General features: G+C 37.9%; 3 protein-coding genes across 3 annotated transcripts; all 3 read left to right on the top strand.

Annotated features, from left to right (window-relative positions):
- The first annotated feature begins 1426 nt into the window (after nt 1-1426).
- Nucleotides 1427-11150, top strand: LOC108423416. The gene is made up of 3 exons (XM_017690711.2): nt 1427-2452; nt 5865-6937; nt 9840-11150. The coding sequence occupies exons 1-3, from the start codon at nt 1427-1429 to the stop codon at nt 10831-10833; spliced, it is 3093 nt and encodes a 1030-aa protein (XP_017546200.2). The 3' UTR covers nt 10834-11150.
- LOC108423441 (B1 bradykinin receptor-like) lies at nt 2007-8903 on the top strand. Its single transcript, XM_017690734.2, has 3 exons — nt 2007-2092; nt 5451-5564; nt 5865-8903. The coding sequence occupies exon 3, from the start codon at nt 5865-5867 to the stop codon at nt 6939-6941; it is 1077 nt and encodes a 358-aa protein (XP_017546223.1). The 5' UTR covers nt 2007-2092; nt 5451-5564; the 3' UTR covers nt 6942-8903.
- Nucleotides 11151-14894: 3744 nt separating the features above from the next.
- On the top strand, nt 14895-19690 carry LOC108423440 (psychosine receptor-like). Its single transcript, XM_017690733.2, has 2 exons — nt 14895-15053; nt 15837-19690. The coding sequence occupies exon 2, from the start codon at nt 15847-15849 to the stop codon at nt 16807-16809; it is 963 nt and encodes a 320-aa protein (XP_017546222.1). The 5' UTR covers nt 14895-15053; nt 15837-15846; the 3' UTR covers nt 16810-19690.
- The last annotated feature ends 713 nt before the right edge of the window (nt 19691-20403 follow it).

Raw genomic sequence — 20403 nt, forward strand, 5'->3', positions numbered from 1 at the left:
CTAAATGTAATATTAAATAAAGAGAACCTCATTAAATACAAGACACATTTAAATGATTGTTTCTTTTAAATAAGGAGTTTTTTTTAAAGAAATCCAGCACGTGATTCAGGCACATGAAAAAGCAATTGCCCCCTTGAAATGAAACTTGTTTCATGAACTTTAGCGGCAATATCTGAAACCACCATGTCATACAGCATGACTTGATATTAGCCTTCATAGTGGAGGATATTGTGCCCACTCATCTTTGCCAAACAGCTTTAATTCAGACATATGTGTAGTTTTCAAACATTCCGTGCTAGAGGCCCTGACACGGCATCTTTATTGGGCTTAAGCCTGGACTTTATCAGGTCCACTCCAATGCTTCATTTCTTCTCTTCATTTCAAGTCAGTGAGATGTAGATTTGCTTTTATGTTCTTCGTTTATTGTCTTGCTGCAGCCACTTTCCTTAAGAATTCTCTGATACAGAACAGAATTAATGGTTTGTTTAATAATAACAATTTAACAATTTGCCCAGGTCCAGAGGCAGCAAAGCACCCCTACAGCACCCCACTAACACCACCACGTTTGACTCATGGAATGATGTTTGTATTGTGAAATGAAGCACTTGCTTTATAACAGATATTATATATATAATCAGCACTCTTGGTTGTGACATTTCCATATAACTAGTTATGTATGTTCAAGTGAATGGGGGCAACAGCCATTCATTTTATGGCATTTGAGATTATTGCAGTCATATCATAGAAACAGTAGTGCCGATACCTGTTCAAAATGGTGCAAAGCTCGCTGCAAAATGTCCTTTTTACCTCTGACGTAAGGGCATCTATGGGGAGTCAGTGAGTCAGTCTGTGAGTCAATTATGGATGCCTGCTATTATTACATGGTCTGCTAAAAAAACAATATCTGAATACTGAATTCTAAGAAAAAAACAGGGTGTTCTCTAAACTGAGACAAAATAAAGTCATGTGACACTTGACTTATCAGCAAAACACCCGTTCATAATCCATCCATCCATTATCTAAGCCGCTTCTCAATCAGGGTCACGGCCCGTTCATAATGCCACTGGTAAAAGCCACACATGGCACTGAGAGGTGAGCAGTTATTCCAGTGTGAAGTCAGGCAGATAAGATCAGCCATCTGTTGCCTCCATTTGATATTCATCACAGCATAGTTTATTTAAAGAGTTCCTGAGCTACATTAGCAACCAAATGCAGTCTTTGTCCTCCCTCTGATAAAAAGAAGGAGCCTCAGTCTCCTTTATCTTCCTGTCAGGTTTTGGGCTGGATCTGACTCACGTTAGAGAGCTATATTGTTTCAACATACGTATAGTAGAATTTCTTTTATAACATTATTTTTCAGCTTTTCAACAAAGTTGTGCAGTTAGTTAGGTTTGACACATATCTGTTCCCTGGAATAGCATTTGTGATGATTTTGAACAGCACTACAGAGCCATCCCTGGAGCTGCTGGAGTGTAACCACACCGAGGCCTGGGAGTGGGTCTACTCTATACAGCCAGCCTACATGTCTGTCATCTGCATTCTGGGTGTGCTTGGCAATGCCTTCGTCCTTTGTGTGTTCTGTATCCAGATGGGGCCATGCTCGGTGGCAGATATCTATCTGGGGAACCTGGCTGCTGCTGATTTTCTCATGGTGTGCTGCCTCCCTTTCTGGGTCACAACTGTCGTTCACAAGTTCAACTGGTCATTTGGGAAGCCCATGTGCCAGCTGGTCAACTTGATCATCGGTATGAATTACTACTGCAGTGTGCTGTTTCTTACGCTGGTCAGCCTGGATCGTTACCTAGTGCTGGCCAGGCCCATGTCCATGGGCAGGCGAAGAGGCTCCACCCAGGCCAAGGCCATTTGCATGGTGATCTGGCTTGCAGGATTCTTGCTCAGTCTTCCTGCCTTGCTCTTTCGCTCAGTGCAGTTTTTCCCTGATCTTGAGGCAGAGGCATGCTACCTGGCTTACCCTCACGACGGCTGGAGGCTGCGCTTCAACATGACGGTCAATGTGGTGGGCTTCCTTATTCCTGTGCCACTGGTGTGCTACTGCAGTTACCACATCATTGCAGTACTTGGGAACAAACAGGTGAGGAGGTGTTCGGCTGTAAATACGGAGAGAAAGGCTGCAGTCCTGGTGCTTGTCGTCCTTTTCGTTTTCATCCTCTGCTGGATGCCTTTTCAAATTTTTATGTTCCTGGACACCCTTTATTATTTTAATGTTATCTCTGGCTGTCCCTGGATAAATTGTCTGGACATAGGCACCCAGCTATCTACCTACCTTGGTTATAGCAACAGTTCTCTCAATCCCTTCCTATACGTGATAGTAGGAAAGCACTTTAGGCAAAGGGCTAAAGGAATTCTTGTCGAGATTATGAACTGTGGGGGTCGAGGTATCTCTTCTGCTTACAAAATCAACTCAAGCATGAGATACACAGAGTCCACCAGAGTGTGAGCTAATGATGTTTGCTGGAGTAATTCCACAGTGCCCTCTGCTGTTATGTGTTTGCAATTACCAGTGGATTTGTTGTAATGGTGTAGGAGTACCCCCTGCCTTGCACATTATCCTTGCTCTCACTACATATTCAACTATTTAGCTATTTAGAAGAGCTTTCTGAATTTAAGTGGGTGTGTAACAGAAAAAAATGTGCAGGACATGGGGTTCTCCAAGACCAGACTCAAAGTCTAAGCATTTTTTTCTATTTGAGAAAAATGAATGTCATTTTTGAACATTTATATGGTAAACAAAAACATTTTTGTCCAGTGTACATTGTCACTGGGTCATCTGAAATATAAGGTCATACCAGTCAAAATATATCTAATGCTACATATCTTATACAAGCCGGATAACAGTCCTGCACAGTGAAATGACCCTGCATGGAAGTAATGCTGGCTTTACATGAACTGCTTGAAACCTACATTAAACTGAATTGCGCTTTACTTCCATAATATAAAGCATCTTGCAATTCATTTGAAAGTCAACTGTGACAGTTGCAAACAGCTTGACTTTGTGGGTGGTAGACATTTCGTGAAACAGCCAAGCAAATTACCAATAAGGCATCACGTTGAACTTCATACTTTCAAACCACTGATTCAATAGACCAGTGGACAAGGACATAAAAGAGGAACTCTTTTTTATCAACACTCTGTTGTAAGTGTTTGGGAACTGTGCAGACCAATTATTGTAACTTTGAAAGTAAAACTTTTCTTATTCTTGCTTGATACAAGCTATCAGATCATGGCCAGCCAATATTGTTTTTTGGCCTTGCCCCTTTTCCCTCTGGATTCTCTGAATCTTTTAATGATGTTAAGTAATGATGACCCCCCCCAGGTTCTTTGCCATTTTATATTGAGAAATTCAATTATTTTAGTATTTGTCCATGCAGTATTTAACAGAGTGGTAAACCCCATCTTTACTTCTGAAAGACTCATTCTTTCTGGGATGCTCTTTTTTATATTCAATCATGTTACTGACATGTTGCCAATTAACCTAATTATTTGTGAGACGTACCAGCAGGTGTTAATTTAGCATTACACACCTTTAACAGTCTTTTGTTGGCCCATACCAATTTTTTGAAACATGTTCCTGACATCAAATTAAAAACTGACACATATTAAAAAATAACAATAATACAATTTCCCAGTTTCAGTAATTGATATGTTGTCTTTGAGCTATTTTCAATTAAATATAGGGTTGAAATTATTTGCAGATCATTGTATTGTTTTTATGTAGATTTTGCATAGTGTCCCAACTTTTTCGGAAACCTTTTTGAATTATAAATAATACCTCGCAGATGACTTTATATTTATATTGATAAATGTGCTGTATCAAAAACAGAAGCTGCTTATTTGGCTAACCAGTGGAGTAAGTGAATGAAATGGCTAACTTTTTGTTTTTGAACTGCTTCAGGTGAATGTTAAGTTGCCTAAAAATTATGTTGTTATGTTGTAAAGCTAGCCAAAGTCTGCCATTAAACTTAAACACTTTTACATAAGAACGCCAGCAAATCAAGATGTAGCCCAATGCTGCCAAATCTACCATGTTAGCCATCAGTTTGTTAGGGTACTTTGGTGAGGCCACCAATGTTCTGATGTTACTTCTAGCAATATTTAGGGGAAAAATGTACATACAACAAAACTTGGCTTTGAAACTTTTGGTTTACCACGGGGTGCAATAACAGCAATTTTTCAAAGTGACTTTGTCTCATAGAGAAAACTAACTTAGACCAAGAGATCCTAAAATGAGGCATGATGCTGAACAGAGGAAGACAATGAAACTTCAGATGTCTATGAGGAAACAGGCCTGACTTCTTTGTTTTCTGTTCATGCAACTATCCTTGTGAGCTTATATTCAGGCAGATAAACTACTTTGGAAATGTAATGTACTGATCACAATTTATTTGACTTCAATGTGAAATAATTCAATTTATTCTGATTACTTTTGGAGTACTGATTACTTTTTGTCTGATATTTTTTCCCTGTACCTTCTAAGTTGTTTTTTTACACCCAGTGGTCAGATACTGATTGCTTCACTTGGTCTGTTCAAAGTTTGGTCTGTTGTTGCAGTGGCCCTATTATCTCTACATCCTTCCTTTTTCTCCCAAAATCACATTATTACTGTTGTCTGTCATAGTGAAACGACTACAATGTAGTTTATGGGCACACACAGTAAATAATAAGTGAGCAGACTGATTTATTAATACAGAGTAATTAAAAATGTCATTTAATTAAAATAGTAATCCTCAAAAAAGTAACTGCAACTGCAATATCTCATGAATAGCACTTGATTTTTTTTATCTGATCAAGCAAGTCACGTAAGTAATTTAGTATCCAAAACAGTCAGTCACAGCCAAAGTTGTTATACATTTGATTACTGCCTGCTTTGCAATCTTAATCCAATGTACTATTTTGTAATGTAAAGTGTATGTATAATCTATTACATTATATATATTATATATATATATATGTCTGCATATGCTTTTTTTTTGTTCTTTTGAAGTGCATTTCTTGCTTGCATTCAGTGAGATCACGTAGGAGAAGACTGTTTAACTCTCTACTGTTACCACGTCATTTATCAACCATGCTCTTTTTTCTCATACTGCTGTTAAACAGCTATAAACTATTGTTTAACTTCATCATTGTGTGAGTGGAATAAAGAATTCCAACAATGCTTTCATTTGTCATGTGGATCTGTGTGAAACATATGTTATATAGTTTGCTCTGATTGACAATGCTCAGAATTGTGTAGGCCCACAGTTTTTCTTGTACTACTCACATATCGTTCATGTACCCACTTACAACTTTCATTATGTCTTGTGCCTCATTTGATGGAGAGGGTTGCCTCCAATGCCTGAACTATAAACAAGATAGCACTTGTGGGAGTGAGGGAATCCAGCTCTGTACACATAGCTGCTCACTCTGCGCCTCTACTCTGCTCGTTCACTCAGAAGCGGCTTTTCGACGGGTGGAATCTGGGAAATACAGCACAATACCCTTAGGCAGTGATTTTATTATAAGCAGTTAAGGCTTTCCAGAGGTCTAGAGTACAGCTTACTTGCAAGGTGAGTCAGTTTCATGGGTTTTTTTTTTCATACTTTGTAGGAAAAAATGGCCTAGCATAAAACTGCAGATGAATTTGATTGTGTTGAGCGTGGCCACTAAGAAAGTGTTGGTGAATGTTGTAGGGACTTCAGTATTTTATTTTCAAAGGATATATTTAACAGTATAAGATATATGAAGTTAGTTAGCATCCAAAATGAAACTTTAGTGAGAGCTTCACATAGTAACAGCTCTGGAATGTACTAGAGCTTAATAACATGTTATGTAACTGTTTAATGATGTCCTCCTTGTATCTCCAAAAGATGGATGAAGTGAAGCCTGTATCTGCGGCATCATTCCAACTCCAAAATACCACAGATTCTCCTTCACTTTCTATGACATTCAACTCATCAGACTGGTATCTTGTTTATGCCATCGTACCACCATACATCTTTATCCTGTGCTTAACTGGGATTTTAGGCAATGCTTTTGTTTTATTAGTGTTCTTCCTACAGAGGAGCCACTGGACTATACCTGAGATTTACCTGGGCAACCTTGCTCTTGCTGACCTTATCCTGTTGGCTGGTCTGCCATTCTGGGCCATGAACATCCTCAATTACTTCTACTGGTCTTATGGAGAGTTTCTATGTAAGGTGGTCAACCTCTCCATCATTGTCAACATGTACACTAGCATTTACATGCTGGTGATGGTGAACGTGGACCGCTATCTTGCTCTGGTGCTGACAATGAAAGCCAGATGGTTGAGAAGGAGACGTAACGCCAAAGCTGTTTGCTTTTGTCTCTGGGTGTTTGGACTGGCCATGGGCATACCCACTGCGACTTACCGGACAGTGCAGAATTCCCCAGCCTTTGAGCATGCAGCCTGCATTATCATCTACCCTTTAGAGTCCTTGAAGGTGGCCCACAGCCTCCAGCTGAACCTGCTGGGCTTTGCCCTGCCTCTTCTGGCTATTGTCTTCTGTAGCTGTAATATTGTGCGAGCCTTGCACAAAAGAAGGCAAAATGTGGACATACAGGATAGAAATGACCGGAAAGCCACGGTGTTGGTTTGTGCCGTGACCCTGCTGTTCCTCCTTTGTTGGGGTCCGTTCCACATTATAACCTTCCTGGATACGCTTTGTGATCTCCACGTCTTGGACATGATGAGGTGGTACCACGCCTTAGACATCGGATCCCAGTTTTCCACCTACTTAGCATTCCTGAACAGCTGCCTTAACCCATTGCTGTACGTATGCACAGGCCACTACTTCAGGAGGAAAGTCAGCGAAATCTATAAGCGGAGAAGAAGCTCGGTTGGATCTGTGGTCACTGCCCTGCAGCGCTCAGTTGTGTCAACCTATGTCCAAAGGACTGATCAAATCAAACCAGTCGTACTGTAGGACCAGAGCTATAGCATATGTACATTACTATATATGGATATAAAATGGATCCAGAAAGAAATTTTCCTGGTAGAGATAATACAGCTCTAGAAATATACACACCAGAGCTCTCTGACACAAAAATGTTTGTCATAATGACTTGTGTGGGTTGGACAAGCATGTGGAGGGATATTTGTGAGCTATATAAACAATTACCCTACTCTGCAGTCCCTGTAGCTTCTAATAGTCTTGCTGTTTAGCATCAAGCCTTGAACACTTTGTGCATTACTGTCAGAGGTACTGTCATTATGTATTACAACATCAGTGCTACAGAAGTCCTTTTAGGAAAGTTTGTGCACTTTTTTCTCACTTTTTCCTGATAGTGGCTTTACTAGCAAGCCAACTGATGTTTTTTTATTGAAGGGTGGACTTGTTGAGTGTTACAACCTTTGCCATTTATTTTTTAACAACTGAAATGTCTTCCCCTCCTTTATAATCTCTCTGATGAAATAACAACCTGAGTGAAATTAGCTACCTTAAAAAATTATTTCTTACTTACTTACTAGTGCCTACTTCACTGCATCAGAAATAAAGGTATGAAACTGTGGCAGGTCCCCTCTTGTCACTCGGGTTGCGCCCTCAAGGGTACATCTCAGTACCTTTATTCAGGGAACACAGCTGTAAGATAATCCACTGAAATTATATTTTCACAACAACAAAGCCGTCCAGCTGCTGAACCCAAAACCATTAACTAAATATAAAAGACTAACATGGAAGTGGGTAAAAAGATTCATTTCTCATAAATACACATGACTACATGTGAAAGTGTCATCAGAAAAGCACAGATCCACCAAAAGGTTCACTAAAGTAAAGCTATTTTCACCCCAATATTAAATAAATGTGTTTATTTTATCTGTAAATGTAAAAGAGAATATTGTTTTAAAATAAAAAAATGAATTTGGTGAATAATGATTCTGGGTTTACTACCCAGAACTAACACCTCCTTTGTAAAAAGTGTTATATGCTCATATATGTAAAGTGTTAATGTTACAGTTATTGTTATAGTTGGCACTACAGTTAAAATGTGTTACAGTAGCAGTAATCCATGGATGAGGTACAGTTTCAATAATGTTTCAGTAAATAAAGCACCCAATGCAGTACAGCTGTAACAGAATTGTGAAAAAGAGAATGACCAGTGCAGAAAAAGCAGCACTAAAGTGCAGTGCAGATGATAAATAGATGTACAATGATGTGTGAGGAATGGCTGAATTAGGTTGTTTTTAAGGGCCTCATACCTAAAAACCGCAAAGAAAATGTTTAGTCTCTGCATCGTCTGTAACAAACGATCTAATGCTCCCTCTGCTGGAGCAGCATATCCTCGTACCCCTCAAGTTTCACAAAGGGGAGGTCACGTCAGTGTGACAGAGAGCAGCCACATGCTGACAGACGCTATTTTTAGCTAAGCTCTGAGGAAGCTACAAATAGAGGAACAAGGCTGGGGCTAAGCAGGCCTCAGATACAGACTGTTACCACTGGCACAGGCATCTGATTTTCTGTAGAAAACAGTGGAGCAGAGTTCTGACAACATGCATTAACAGACCAATACAGTGTACTTCTGCTTGAGGTACTGATTACTAACAGCTTTCACATTTATGATATTCACAATAAAAATCACAATGTAAGGTAAACATTGGCTAGTTGACTATTACAAAATTATGTTTTGTTGATTTTCAAACTGAAAATTAGAGGAAGTACACATCCTTTGTAAAGAATAAACTAAAATCTAGCACTTTCGGTGAATTTTAGTGCACAATTTCTATTATTTTATTTTTATTTATTTTTTATTTTCATTTAGTTTTTTTCTGATTTTAACATATTGGAAAAACATGAAATGCAACTTTTAAAATGTGCCATTTTCCATTATAAAATGTACCGTTTGCAGGGGCAACTGTGTTTTTTCCCCCAGTATGTTAAATTCAAACAGCAAATAAACAATAAATGAGCATTAATATTTTTAAAACTGTGTGTTTTCTGCAGAGGATGTTTTATTCTCACTTAAAAAATAAACAAAACATGTAGTTTGATGAGTGGTGTTCAACATTTTGCATTTTTCCAAAGTTTTGCAACTGTAACTACCAAAAGTGCACTGCTAGATAGCATGTTGGTATCTTTACTCTGCTGGTGACTGCAAGGTATTGAAACTGTTCATGCTGAAAACATTTCTAACGGATTATAACTCTTGTATGAGATCAAAAATATACACTATTTTTAATGCACCATTATAATTTTCTCAGTTCCTGCAGTTTGTATCACCAAACATGCATCTCCTCACTTTGTTGTTCTGTAGACACTCAGGCTCTTCAGATGTTCACAGCATACAGTCCAGGTTTTGTGTGTTATCTGTGTCAGGTTTTAGGGTTTATCAAATTAGTTCAATCCATTTTTCATTCATATAAAGTGGGGGAGAAAAGCATATGCTCTTCCTAATAAAAGTGGGGTGCTCCTTTGACTTCATTGAACAAGGACCTCATGTACAGACAGCATGATACTCTCCCTTGTGAGCAAGTAGAAGTGCTTGCACATGTTTTTTGTGTTCCCAGAGTAATTCCATCTAAAGTTGCAAAGTAGATTGACCCCAAAAGACTGTTTCAATAACAGTTCCGCTAGAGAGATAAGCTGAAGAACCATATACTTGCAATAACTTAAAAGAATCAAGTTACAGTATCTTCCCTAAGACCAGACAGGGAAAAGGTTTTCCTAGAAAGTGAACTGTGCTGACTATAACTCATCATTAATTTATTTGCATTTATTTGCAAAAATTATTTAATTTGCATTTGCAGCATTTTCATAGCAGCAACACCTTCTCACAGGACACCATCCCACTGGCGACAGTAGGTAAAAGACTTCTTTAGATAAAAGATCCTTTACAGCCAAAATGGCCTTGAATGAATCCATGAACAAGACTAATTCTCAATGTACATTTAATGACACAGTGGATGCCTACATGTATCCTACTGCCTACTCTTTGTTTTTTATCCTTGGACTTCCTGGTAACTGTTTGTCCTTGTATGTAGCCTGGGTGCTAATGCGGCGCGGGAATAGTCTGGCAGTGTATTTGGTCAACCTGTCCATATCTGATCTGCTCTACACCATCAGCCTGCCTGTATGGATCATGCTAGCTATGAAGCATCCAGTGGACGACACCCTCTGCAGCCTCATCAATGTGATCATGTACAACAGCTTCTATGTGGGTTCGGGCCTGCTGAGCTGTATCTCCATGGACCGGTACCTTGCTGTGGTCTTTCCTCTGTACTTTGACACAGCACACAAGGTGCAAACAGCAGTTTTCGTGAGTATCTTAGTATGGCTGGTTGAGATCTCTTTGCACGCTGGCCTTCTGGCGTACACGGGAGACCTGCAGCATTTCTCACCTGCTCGACTGTGTGATGTAAAGCAATCCATGACTATACATCATGCTCACATGGCTATAATTCGAGTGGTGCTGGGATTTCTCGTCCCTCTGCTGCTGATGGCCTTCTGTTTCCAGCAGATAATTATGTCTCTCCATGCAAGCGTTTCCACCGTGGCCAGCGAGCGCAGGAAGATCCGCAACCTGCTCCTGCTTCTCCTCCTCGTCTACATGGTGTCTTTCGCCCCTTTCCAGGTCGTCATGTTCCTCAGGGGCCTGTTGGAGCCTGAGAACTGCAGCACTGCCAGACAACTCAGAGACTACTACATGGTGTTTGTTGCAACCACAACAATTAACAGTGTGGCAGACCCAGTTGTTTACTGCTTGATGAGCGAGAGTGCCAAGACGGAGATAAAAAGGATTTATACAAACTGTGTGAATCAATTCAGCAAAGTCACTTCCATGATGAAATCTTCCTCCACCTCCTCATCCTCTACTGCCTAACAGCAAGTCAAATTATTTACATAGGTTTATTTTATAGGTTTGACTGTGACACACATTATTTCATTTATTGTAACATATTTTTTAAGTAGTGTAAGTAGTGCTTTTTTTTTAAATCTCCTCTTTAAAAAATTCCTTATTTTTGGACTGAAGGAATGAAAATCTCATTTCTATGATGCCGTTGTCAACATTTCTAAGAATGAAACCTCTCAGCAGTAAGACAGCTTCTTTGCTTTTTTCAACCTTTTTTTCAGAAGCTTTTTGTTTCTGCATATCTTTAGATGTACTTGTTCTGTTTATAAAATTTTCTGTGTCCTTAATTTGGCGCAAAACTAATTTATCATGCTGACATCAATAAATCTATCTATTTGTCTAGTCAAGTACATCAAATTATCCAAGTTGTGACATCAGCACTGTTTCCATTATTGTCGAGAAGTGAAAAGTCCATCAATGGTAAAAGTAATCAAAGCACACTGTATAATAAAGTTAAATCAATGCTAGTTAAATCATTTTAAACATGCACAGTTAACCCTGTAAAACAGTCTTATTACACATGAACACTTATTATTCAGTACAAGAACATTATTGCAAACTGGTTGAGCTATTCTTAGCTTATAGGAGTGTGTAATGAAATTCTGGGCCCACTGACAGACCCTGGTCATATAAGGGGTTAATCTACATTTTTGTGCTACATTTGCACAGGCTAAAGTTAATAGATGTTAACAGGACAGCTAAAAAACTACACCAACCTTGTCACAACCTCCAGTTAGGTTGTTTACTTTTTACATGAACCACATAAACATGACCACATTGGGTATAGATTAGCACCTGATTTGCATATGAAAATAGCTCAGGTAGGTCAACTTTTCCTAAAATACAACAGAAAGTTTGAGCAGGAAATCTCCCAACTGAGCTGGACTAAAGTCCTCCAAAGCTGCTGACCCCTGGCTTAGAGCACAGCTGACGACTCAGAAGAAAGTGCTGATGTGGCTGCATGCTCCTATTGTGCAGAAGAAATTTCAGCATTGTTGTCTAGAAGAATCAGCATCTGCGTTATTCTCACGGAAGAAGGAAACATTCAAATGAGGAGGTACAACAGACATAGCAGCTTTTTCCTTTTTTGAAATAAAAAATAAAAATGCCAAGAGTAAAAAAAAATAAAATGCTAAAACAACTTTAAAACAAGAAAATATATGTTTTAACTTTTGCTGTACCATATAAAGTTTTAGCTGATCTACTAAATGATATGAATATTATCTATCTGCATGATGACTGGCACTCATATATTAATAAATGTGGTTTCAGGGTATTTCATGGGAGACATCTATAATTATTATTTGTTTTTACTTTTGTACTATTTACTACTTACTGCTTTACTACTTACTGCTTGACAAGTACAAACTTAAGTATATTATTTTGTTATTAGCCTAACACAGTGAAAATGTCTGCAGTGGCTGGCTCCACCCCTTGTGTTACATATTATATATGCTCCACATAAAGGTTCACATTACATGTAAAGGTTTACATTATGTAAAGGTTCCTAAAATGTTTAAAAGATTCTTCACATAAGCAATATACAGTACTTCTCACTCCAGTCTTTCCTAAACACACAATTGTAGAAGGCCTGCTCTACCTGTACTTTTACTTCTATTATATTTTCATATTGACAGTCATAATCACTGACAGAATTCTATTATCTATTTTTTATCTATTTTCATAAGAAACATATCGCTGCTATCGGAAGAAAATCTTATATGTCCATTTCAATGTTTTTCAGTTTTTTAACTAATTTGAAAATACCTGTTGTCCTTTACTTTGTTTGCAAATTTCATTATGAATGGCCTGAAAGAAAAAGCCCAAAATGACTTGGAGAAAATTCTGGTTCCCTTGACTTACATCGAAAGAGAAGTATGTTTTTTCCTTCTCCTGTAAAGTTACCATTTTGGAGATACAAGGTTTTGTTCCAATAAGTAACAGCGATACGTAACTGGATCATAAAGGCAAATAATATGTCTTCCATTAAAATGGCTTCCAAATCACTAAATATAATTATGAACATGGGTCATTCTACAGAAACATCCATTTTTGTGTCCCTAGCATTTACATATATATTACACTTCATAAACGTGTTAAGGTTACAATTTATTTATATTTCTAAATAAAACAAGTTATTTTAACAATTACACCAGTCATCAATGTAGCAATATCAGTCTTTAAATCAGTTATCTAGAATTCCAGGCACCACAGACATGCTTGTCCCCACAGTCATGTGTAAAGGGTGAGGCACATTGAGAAGTTTTCATGAGAAAGAGTCTAGGTCATTTACCTGTATGTTGTTCCAGGAAGATTTGCGAGAAAGATTTGCGAGATAGTGAACACTGAAATAACTTGCTGAGTCTCGATCCTGAATGAGATTTATGTTCCCCTACAAGTTATTTCACTCAAAATGGAACTTGAGCTTGGACCACTATGTTAGCACTGGAATATTAACTTCACTATCCATTCAGCAAACCAGCTAAACTGATGAAAAGCAACAGCAGCATGAATTCCATGCTGGCCTAAACTGGTTTATGCTGGCCTGGTGCTGTTTTAGTTGGTCACATGCACGGTCAGTGTCCAAAACAGCATATTCTGGTTTTAGTGGAGATCAACTGTGCTAGTTTGTGCTTTTTTTTCAGCAGGGTACCTCTGTGTAATCATTGTCTAGGCAAGCAAAAAAATCTAATCAGACCCTTTTCTTTTTCACTCATATCTTTGTCATTATTTGGCTCAACTAGTTTGGATCACAATTTTATATGTTAAAATGCTATGCCCCTGAGAGACGGAATGATAGAATATTAATTTTAGATCAAACACAAAACACAATGCATACTGTTCACAACTGTATCACTTTGTAAGTGATCTGATATTATGCGTAGAATTAGGATTCATTACATTAAACTCCCTTTATAGCGCATACACTGTTCATGTGCTGAGCTAACATAAATGTTTGGCAACCATAACAAAGTAGTTCACTTCACAGCTTTTCAAAAGGAAAGGAACATGCAAATTAAATATAGAAGCTCTCAACTAGTCCTCTCAATACATATTCACTTTTAGCTTAGCACAGTCACAAGTAGCACAATTTTAATACTTTCTCTATATTTCCCACAACTTCCACTTACACAGAACGATAGTATCGAATTAACTCGGCACTTGAAGCTGTTTAACTCCATATACCTCAATTTAACTCTATATCAGTCCCATTTTGAACATGAACTAGAGCAGCAAATCTATACATCTCAACAGGATTAACAATAAACAGGCATGTTTGCACTGTTTAGCTGAGCTACTTAGTCTTTTAACATTACTCACTCCATAAGTATCGCTCAATACAAAATTACTAAAGAACAGTAGTTTCCATATAGTATGAACTGTGAAAAATGAAAAAAACATACAATCTTTATAGAAACCCCTTGTTAAATGAGCTTATAACTCCTCAGAATGAGGCTGAGTAGATTATTTTGCTCTTCTAGCTTTTGTCAGAGCACCAGGTCAATGAGCAAAGCTAGTGACTTTCAGTTTAGCAATGCACCATAAAATTGGTAAATTTACTATTAAAACGACAGTCAAACAGGATTTCACAAAGAAGAATGCTTCTTTCAACATCATACTCACACTTTTCTACAGATATTTCATACCTGTGTGGGGGAATGATAGAGAGTATTAGTTTCAGAGCAAACACAAGACACAATGCATAAACATGTGTTCTCTAGGTTCCCACGGTCCAAACCAACAGCCCATTGATCACAGGGTCGAACAACACAGCAATGGGTCACAGAGAGAAATATAGTGTTTTGTAACAGTATCAAAAGAGTTAGACACATACTTTTCCTTCCACTTTCATCCACCAGACCAAATCATCACATTTACTCACTCAGTGCTGAACAGCAGCCAGCAGAATGTTGCAAGAGGGGAGTCATAACCATCCACTGACGTGTTAAACTTGCAGTAAGTGTTCTTTCCCCACCCTTGCTGGTTTGAGGTTGTGCTAGAAACAGAAGAGAAAAAAAACACACACACACACAAAGGAAGTAAAACTCATTTCTTGCTCAGAGAAGACAAGCCACAAGCTAGGAAGAACATGTTGAGATACTTTAATACTTTTTAACTCCATTTTTGACTTTTGTTGTTTTTTTCTGATTGACAATACAGAGTCTGTGCAAGGCCTGGCTGTGTGAATGGTAAGTTTACTGTATATCCTTTCTCATTATTGAGTCTTTAAGCTCTATAAACAACATGAACTCTCCATGTTCTTATTTGGTCAGTCTAGTTGCACCTTCAAACTGACTGCAGTTTGGTTCCAATAAACTGTTCTCAGAATCTGATGCTCATGTGATTGTCCTTACTAGGAGATCTGCATCTGTACGCACACTAGTAAAAGTCAGTGTGCACACTTTGAAAAAGTTCCAGAGATGGTTGTGATGCCATAGAAGAACCACTTTTGATTTACCAAAAAAACCTATTGGAAAAAGTATTTGTGAGTGTGAAGAATCTTTTAAAGATTTTAATAATCGTCACATAGTGTAAAGTTTCTGTACTGATTTTAGGTACAGAGAACCTTTTAAGAACCTTTACATTGTGTGGAGAAACTTTAAAGAGGTTCTTTACACACACACATACAAAAGAAATATCCATTCAAAAATATCCATTGGGGCACCAAAGGTGGTTCTTCTATGGCAAAGAACCCCTGTTGACACCTTTACTGTTAGTGTTTGGCTGTATATGTGCCTACATTTTTGGAAATGATCATTTATTTGTCTTTATAGGATTTAGACAAGATATCTACCATGTGGCAGTTTGGTGAAGGCCATATATATATATATATATATATATATATATATATATATATAGCCTTCATTAAAAACTGTGATTACTAGATTAGATGATTTCTAACAAAATATGCCCTATTGTTGTAATTTGCAAATGATGTGAATGCTGTCTGCCTTCGTTTTGCATCCATTCAGCTGGAGGACGATGAATTCTACACCTGCTGCTTTAAACTCCACCACAAATTTGACAAATATTGACTGCCATCCTGACTTTAATCTGAACACCTACTTCTTCATTCTCCATTTGATCATCATCCTGATAGGAATTCCTTGCAATGCGTTCTCTCTGTTCGTGTCCTATCAGCATATCAAACAGGAAAATGAGCTGGGGGTCTACCTGTTTAACCTGGCACTCTCAGACTTCTTCTTCATTGCTGGTTTGCCTATATGGATGGACTTTGAACTCAAAGATCACTGGCACCATGGAAAAACATTATGTACTGTGTGCATCTTCTTCCTCTTCACTAATTTCTATAGTAGCGCTCTGCTCCTGAGCTGCATTTCTGTTGACCGCTACTTTGCAGTGGTTTACCCGCTCAGCTTTCCCTTCCTTCGAAAACCCAGCACTGCAGCTACAGTCAGTGTTGCAGTGTGGACCTTTACTCTCATGTTCAATGCCATCTCCATTGACCCAAATCAGATATATGATGACCAATTCAAAATCTGCTTGGATGTTTTCCCAATTTCCTCTAAGCAAATCAAGGTATATGTGGTCAGTTTCTTTGTGGGCTTCCTCCTGCCTGCTGTGGTAGTGATGTTTTGTTACTGGAGGATCTGCAGGGAGGTTCGTACAAACCAGGCTACAGGGCTTTCTGAACGCAGACGGGTCTTTAGGCTGCTGGGCAGCGTGCTGCTGAGCCTCTGCCTCTGCTTCGGCCCCGTCCACATCACCATGGTGCTGAGGGCAGGTCTGGAGAACGTAGATACCTGTCCACCTGCCTGGCTCTACTTTCTTTATAAAGCTGGGGTGGCTCTCGCCATGTTAAACTGCCTAGCTGATCCACTCCTGTACTGCTTCATCACCAGGAGAGGACGCACAAGTGTCACCCAGGCCTTTGTGTTCTGTAAGAGAAAAGAATATTTTAAAAAAAGATCCACTGATATTTAGGTTTTAGCAATGATTTGGCTAATCTAATTTTGTTAATCAGCCAAGATATGTGTCATGCCTGATAAGTTTGCTTCTTTGGTTTTGCACTGTGTTAACTAGAAGAAATGGTAGCTTAACATTGATATCATTGTGCAAACTGCATGTCTAAATCATCACTCAGTCAGAATGTTAAGGAATCTCAAGTATACCATGATTTCCAGCACTGTAGGTGAATAAAAATCTACAAGTGTGCAGTCAAACTGCAAGCTTCAAGACGGCTGCTACTGTCCTTAGCTATGCATGGGACTCCACATGCAGTTTACACAATGTTAACAGGAAGCTATAAGCTTCCCCAAGCATCAAGCCTTGCTGGCCCTGTAGGGGTCCACTTATGACTCGACTAAGGGCTCATGTGCAGGGCCCATGGATTGAGTTCTCAGTGTTGGCTGTGTGAACAGCACACACTCAGCTCTAACCAAGCTTAGGCTGGCCCAAGTCTACACGTCCACCCTCAGTCCACAGTGGACAAGTGAGACACTGTCTGTGGTCTATTACATTAGCCTTGTGCAAACATGAAGAAGCAAACTTATTGTCCTGGGTGATGTACTACATGTGAGGTTGAGGGGGGGATGGGGGGGTAATACTGTTGTTTATGTATGTACAGTGCGTTGCTATTTTGCAGAAAGTGCTTTTTATTTTTTGAAGAAGAGACTGTGAATATATCTAGTTCTATTTTGGTAATAAAGAACATTTTCTTTACATTTGAGGGGTTCTACAAAAAACTCAGGACAAACATTTAATTGTCCAGACAAATTGTGTTGTTTCACAAGCTTGACCACTAGATGGAGACAAACAGAATGGCCATTCTTCTTTTGTACAAAACTAAGAAATGATTCATCCTCCCTTTTGGAGCCTAATTATACATTTATTTTTTTCTTTTAGAAGACACGTGTTGTAAGTAAATAATGCAAATAAACTCTGTGTTGTAAATTCCAGAAGTAAACGAAACGTTTCACCACAAAAATAAATTTGCAGCCTCTTACTAGCCTCAGTCTGGTGGTGAGAGTGGGAGGAAGGAAATGATTCATCATTCTTGTAAGCCAAAGAGTAAGCAATCTTATTTTAAATTCTAATATTGAAGATAAGAGACTTGTTCATTATTATTTAAAATTAGCTCCATAGGTCACAGCACACGTATGTCTTTTGTTAAAGTTACAATCAGGTTCGTTTATGCACTGATTATGTTTTAGACTTTTTAAGTTCTAGTTCTCATAAAGTGAACAAGAGCAATGCTGTTTTACATTTTTATCACTATAAACATCACATTATCAAAAGATATTTTGTATTATCTTTCTATTTTATTTATGTACATTCATTTATATATGTATGTATTTTTTTATATGACCGTTTTCAAATTAGACAGGCTGTTTTTGGGTCTGGTATATGTAAATGAGCTCTGTTATGATTGGCTACCCTGTATTGCACCTCATTCAGGAAGCAGTCTGAGCTGAAACATTCCTTATAACTTTAGTGTGAGTGGGTGGAGCTAAACCGCTATAGACTGAATACTGAATAGCCATTTTTTAATGTTTTTTTTTTCATGACACCACAAAACAATACATTTAAAATAAGCTGATTTTTGCAACTTGGAGAGTGTTTACACCTTGCATTAATGTGTGTTTCATGTCTGGATCATATCTGGGCAAACTTTGGTCAACTTTTATTTATATTTTTATTAAAACGCGTGCCCAGTTTGACCAATGAGATGTGACTGTATTTTTCTCACATGAAAAACACTTTGTTATCATTTTACTTTTGTTTTCCCTTCTCCCTGTTATGATAGGAGCTCAGCTTGAATGCTTTCTTCATAAGGGGGAAAAAATACATGGACATTTTTAGATATTTGAAATACATTTTTTAATACATTGCAAACTATACTGAAATGCATTCCAAATACTAAAATGTGTTTCAGAATATGTTGCCTTAATGACCAAATATTGATAATGAGCTAATATTACACCTAAAAATGCACCAGATAACAAATAAAGTGTGTGTAAATGTATTTAGGAAATACATTTTAAAATGTATGAAAATAGCCAAAATACTGTCTAATGCATTTTACAGGTTGGGACACCTTTTGAAACAAATTGGTGTTCCAGTATTTTAATTTTAATTAGCATGTTAACCTTTAACATGGCAAAGGCAAGTGCTGTAGGTACTGATACTCTGTGATGTCATGATTTGATATCTTGTTTATTTGAAATACATTTTGTATGAGTGTTTTACTGCATATATACACGGTTAATGCAAAATGCAATGCAAAGCAAAAAAAGTCAGCATTGTTCATTCATTCATGTATATTTAATTATGTAACCTTGTTAACACATTCAAAAACATGTATGACAACAGATAAAAATAAGGGGAATTTATTTGTATATTATATTAGTATATATTTAACAAAAACATTTTTGTGACCATTTTCTTTCATTGTGTCACGCATTGGCCTCCTCAATTGGACTCCAACTCCCAGAATGTGCTGGGAGATCATGTGAATCTGGACTCCAGCTTGCGCTCCTATCAGCGCTTACAGTCCCCAGAATTTTAATTTTTATTACCTGTGTCTTGTTGTAGCTCAGAGTACAAAAGCCCGGGCTTTAGAAACAGTCAGTGCGAGGTATTGTTTCTCCGGAATCTACTCTCTCTGTGATTATATGTTTGAAAGTGTTTGTGACCTTTTTGCTTCGTGTTTTGACTATGTCTTTTGCCTTTCCCTTTTTGATACTTCTGCTGGTAATTCTGACTCATGATTTGACATTTGGCCTGAACTCTGACTACTCTTTTGTGTTTTGTCCATTTTTGGCTTTGGTCGCTCGGGTTTACTATTAAACCATCTCACCTCTAATCCGCAAGCGTCTGGGTTTCTGTCACTTCGTAACACATTGAAAAATATATTTGATAACTACATTTGGAAAACACATTTAAAGTACATTTTAAAATTACATTTAAATATATTTTTTGGTCATTTTCATATATTGCAAAAACATACGTGATAAATAAATGTGGAATATTTTGGAATGTGTTTTCCATATAGGTGGATTATATGAAGGCACTTTGTTTGGGGCTAACTTCAGCCTTGCGTATCTTCCATCTTTCACTTCATTATTTATCCTTTCCTGCTAGTCAGAGCTCAGCAGATGTGTTTTTGCTCATATGGACAACGAAAACGCCTGTGTCAAATGTGGTCAAGACCATCTCCAAACCAGTGAATCATAATCTATTCAAAAACAGGCTCTTTTTGCCCATATATGAACTGTGTTTACTGGGGAGTTGACTGTGTTTTGACATTTTAACTGTGTTTACATACTACAGTAAACTGTGAATAAAATTTGGTTTTCCATGATATGAGGATTCCTTTTAACAAGCTGAGTTTATAGGGAGCTCCTGTTCTTAGGCATCCCATGCTCTGTGGTTCCTTTAAGGCCTTCATAAGCTGAATTGTGCGTTAGAACTAATAAAATACAAAAATGTGCAGCACTCTGTGATATACAGAAGGTTTCTTTGCTAAACCAGGTTATTCAGCATCACAGATAAGAAATAAAGTCAGCTATATCAGCC

The sequence above is a fragment of the Pygocentrus nattereri genome, chromosome 10 (genome assembly GCF_015220715.1).
Source record: "Pygocentrus nattereri isolate fPygNat1 chromosome 10, fPygNat1.pri, whole genome shotgun sequence".
Classification (NCBI taxonomy): Eukaryota; Metazoa; Chordata; class Actinopteri; order Characiformes; family Serrasalmidae; genus Pygocentrus; species Pygocentrus nattereri.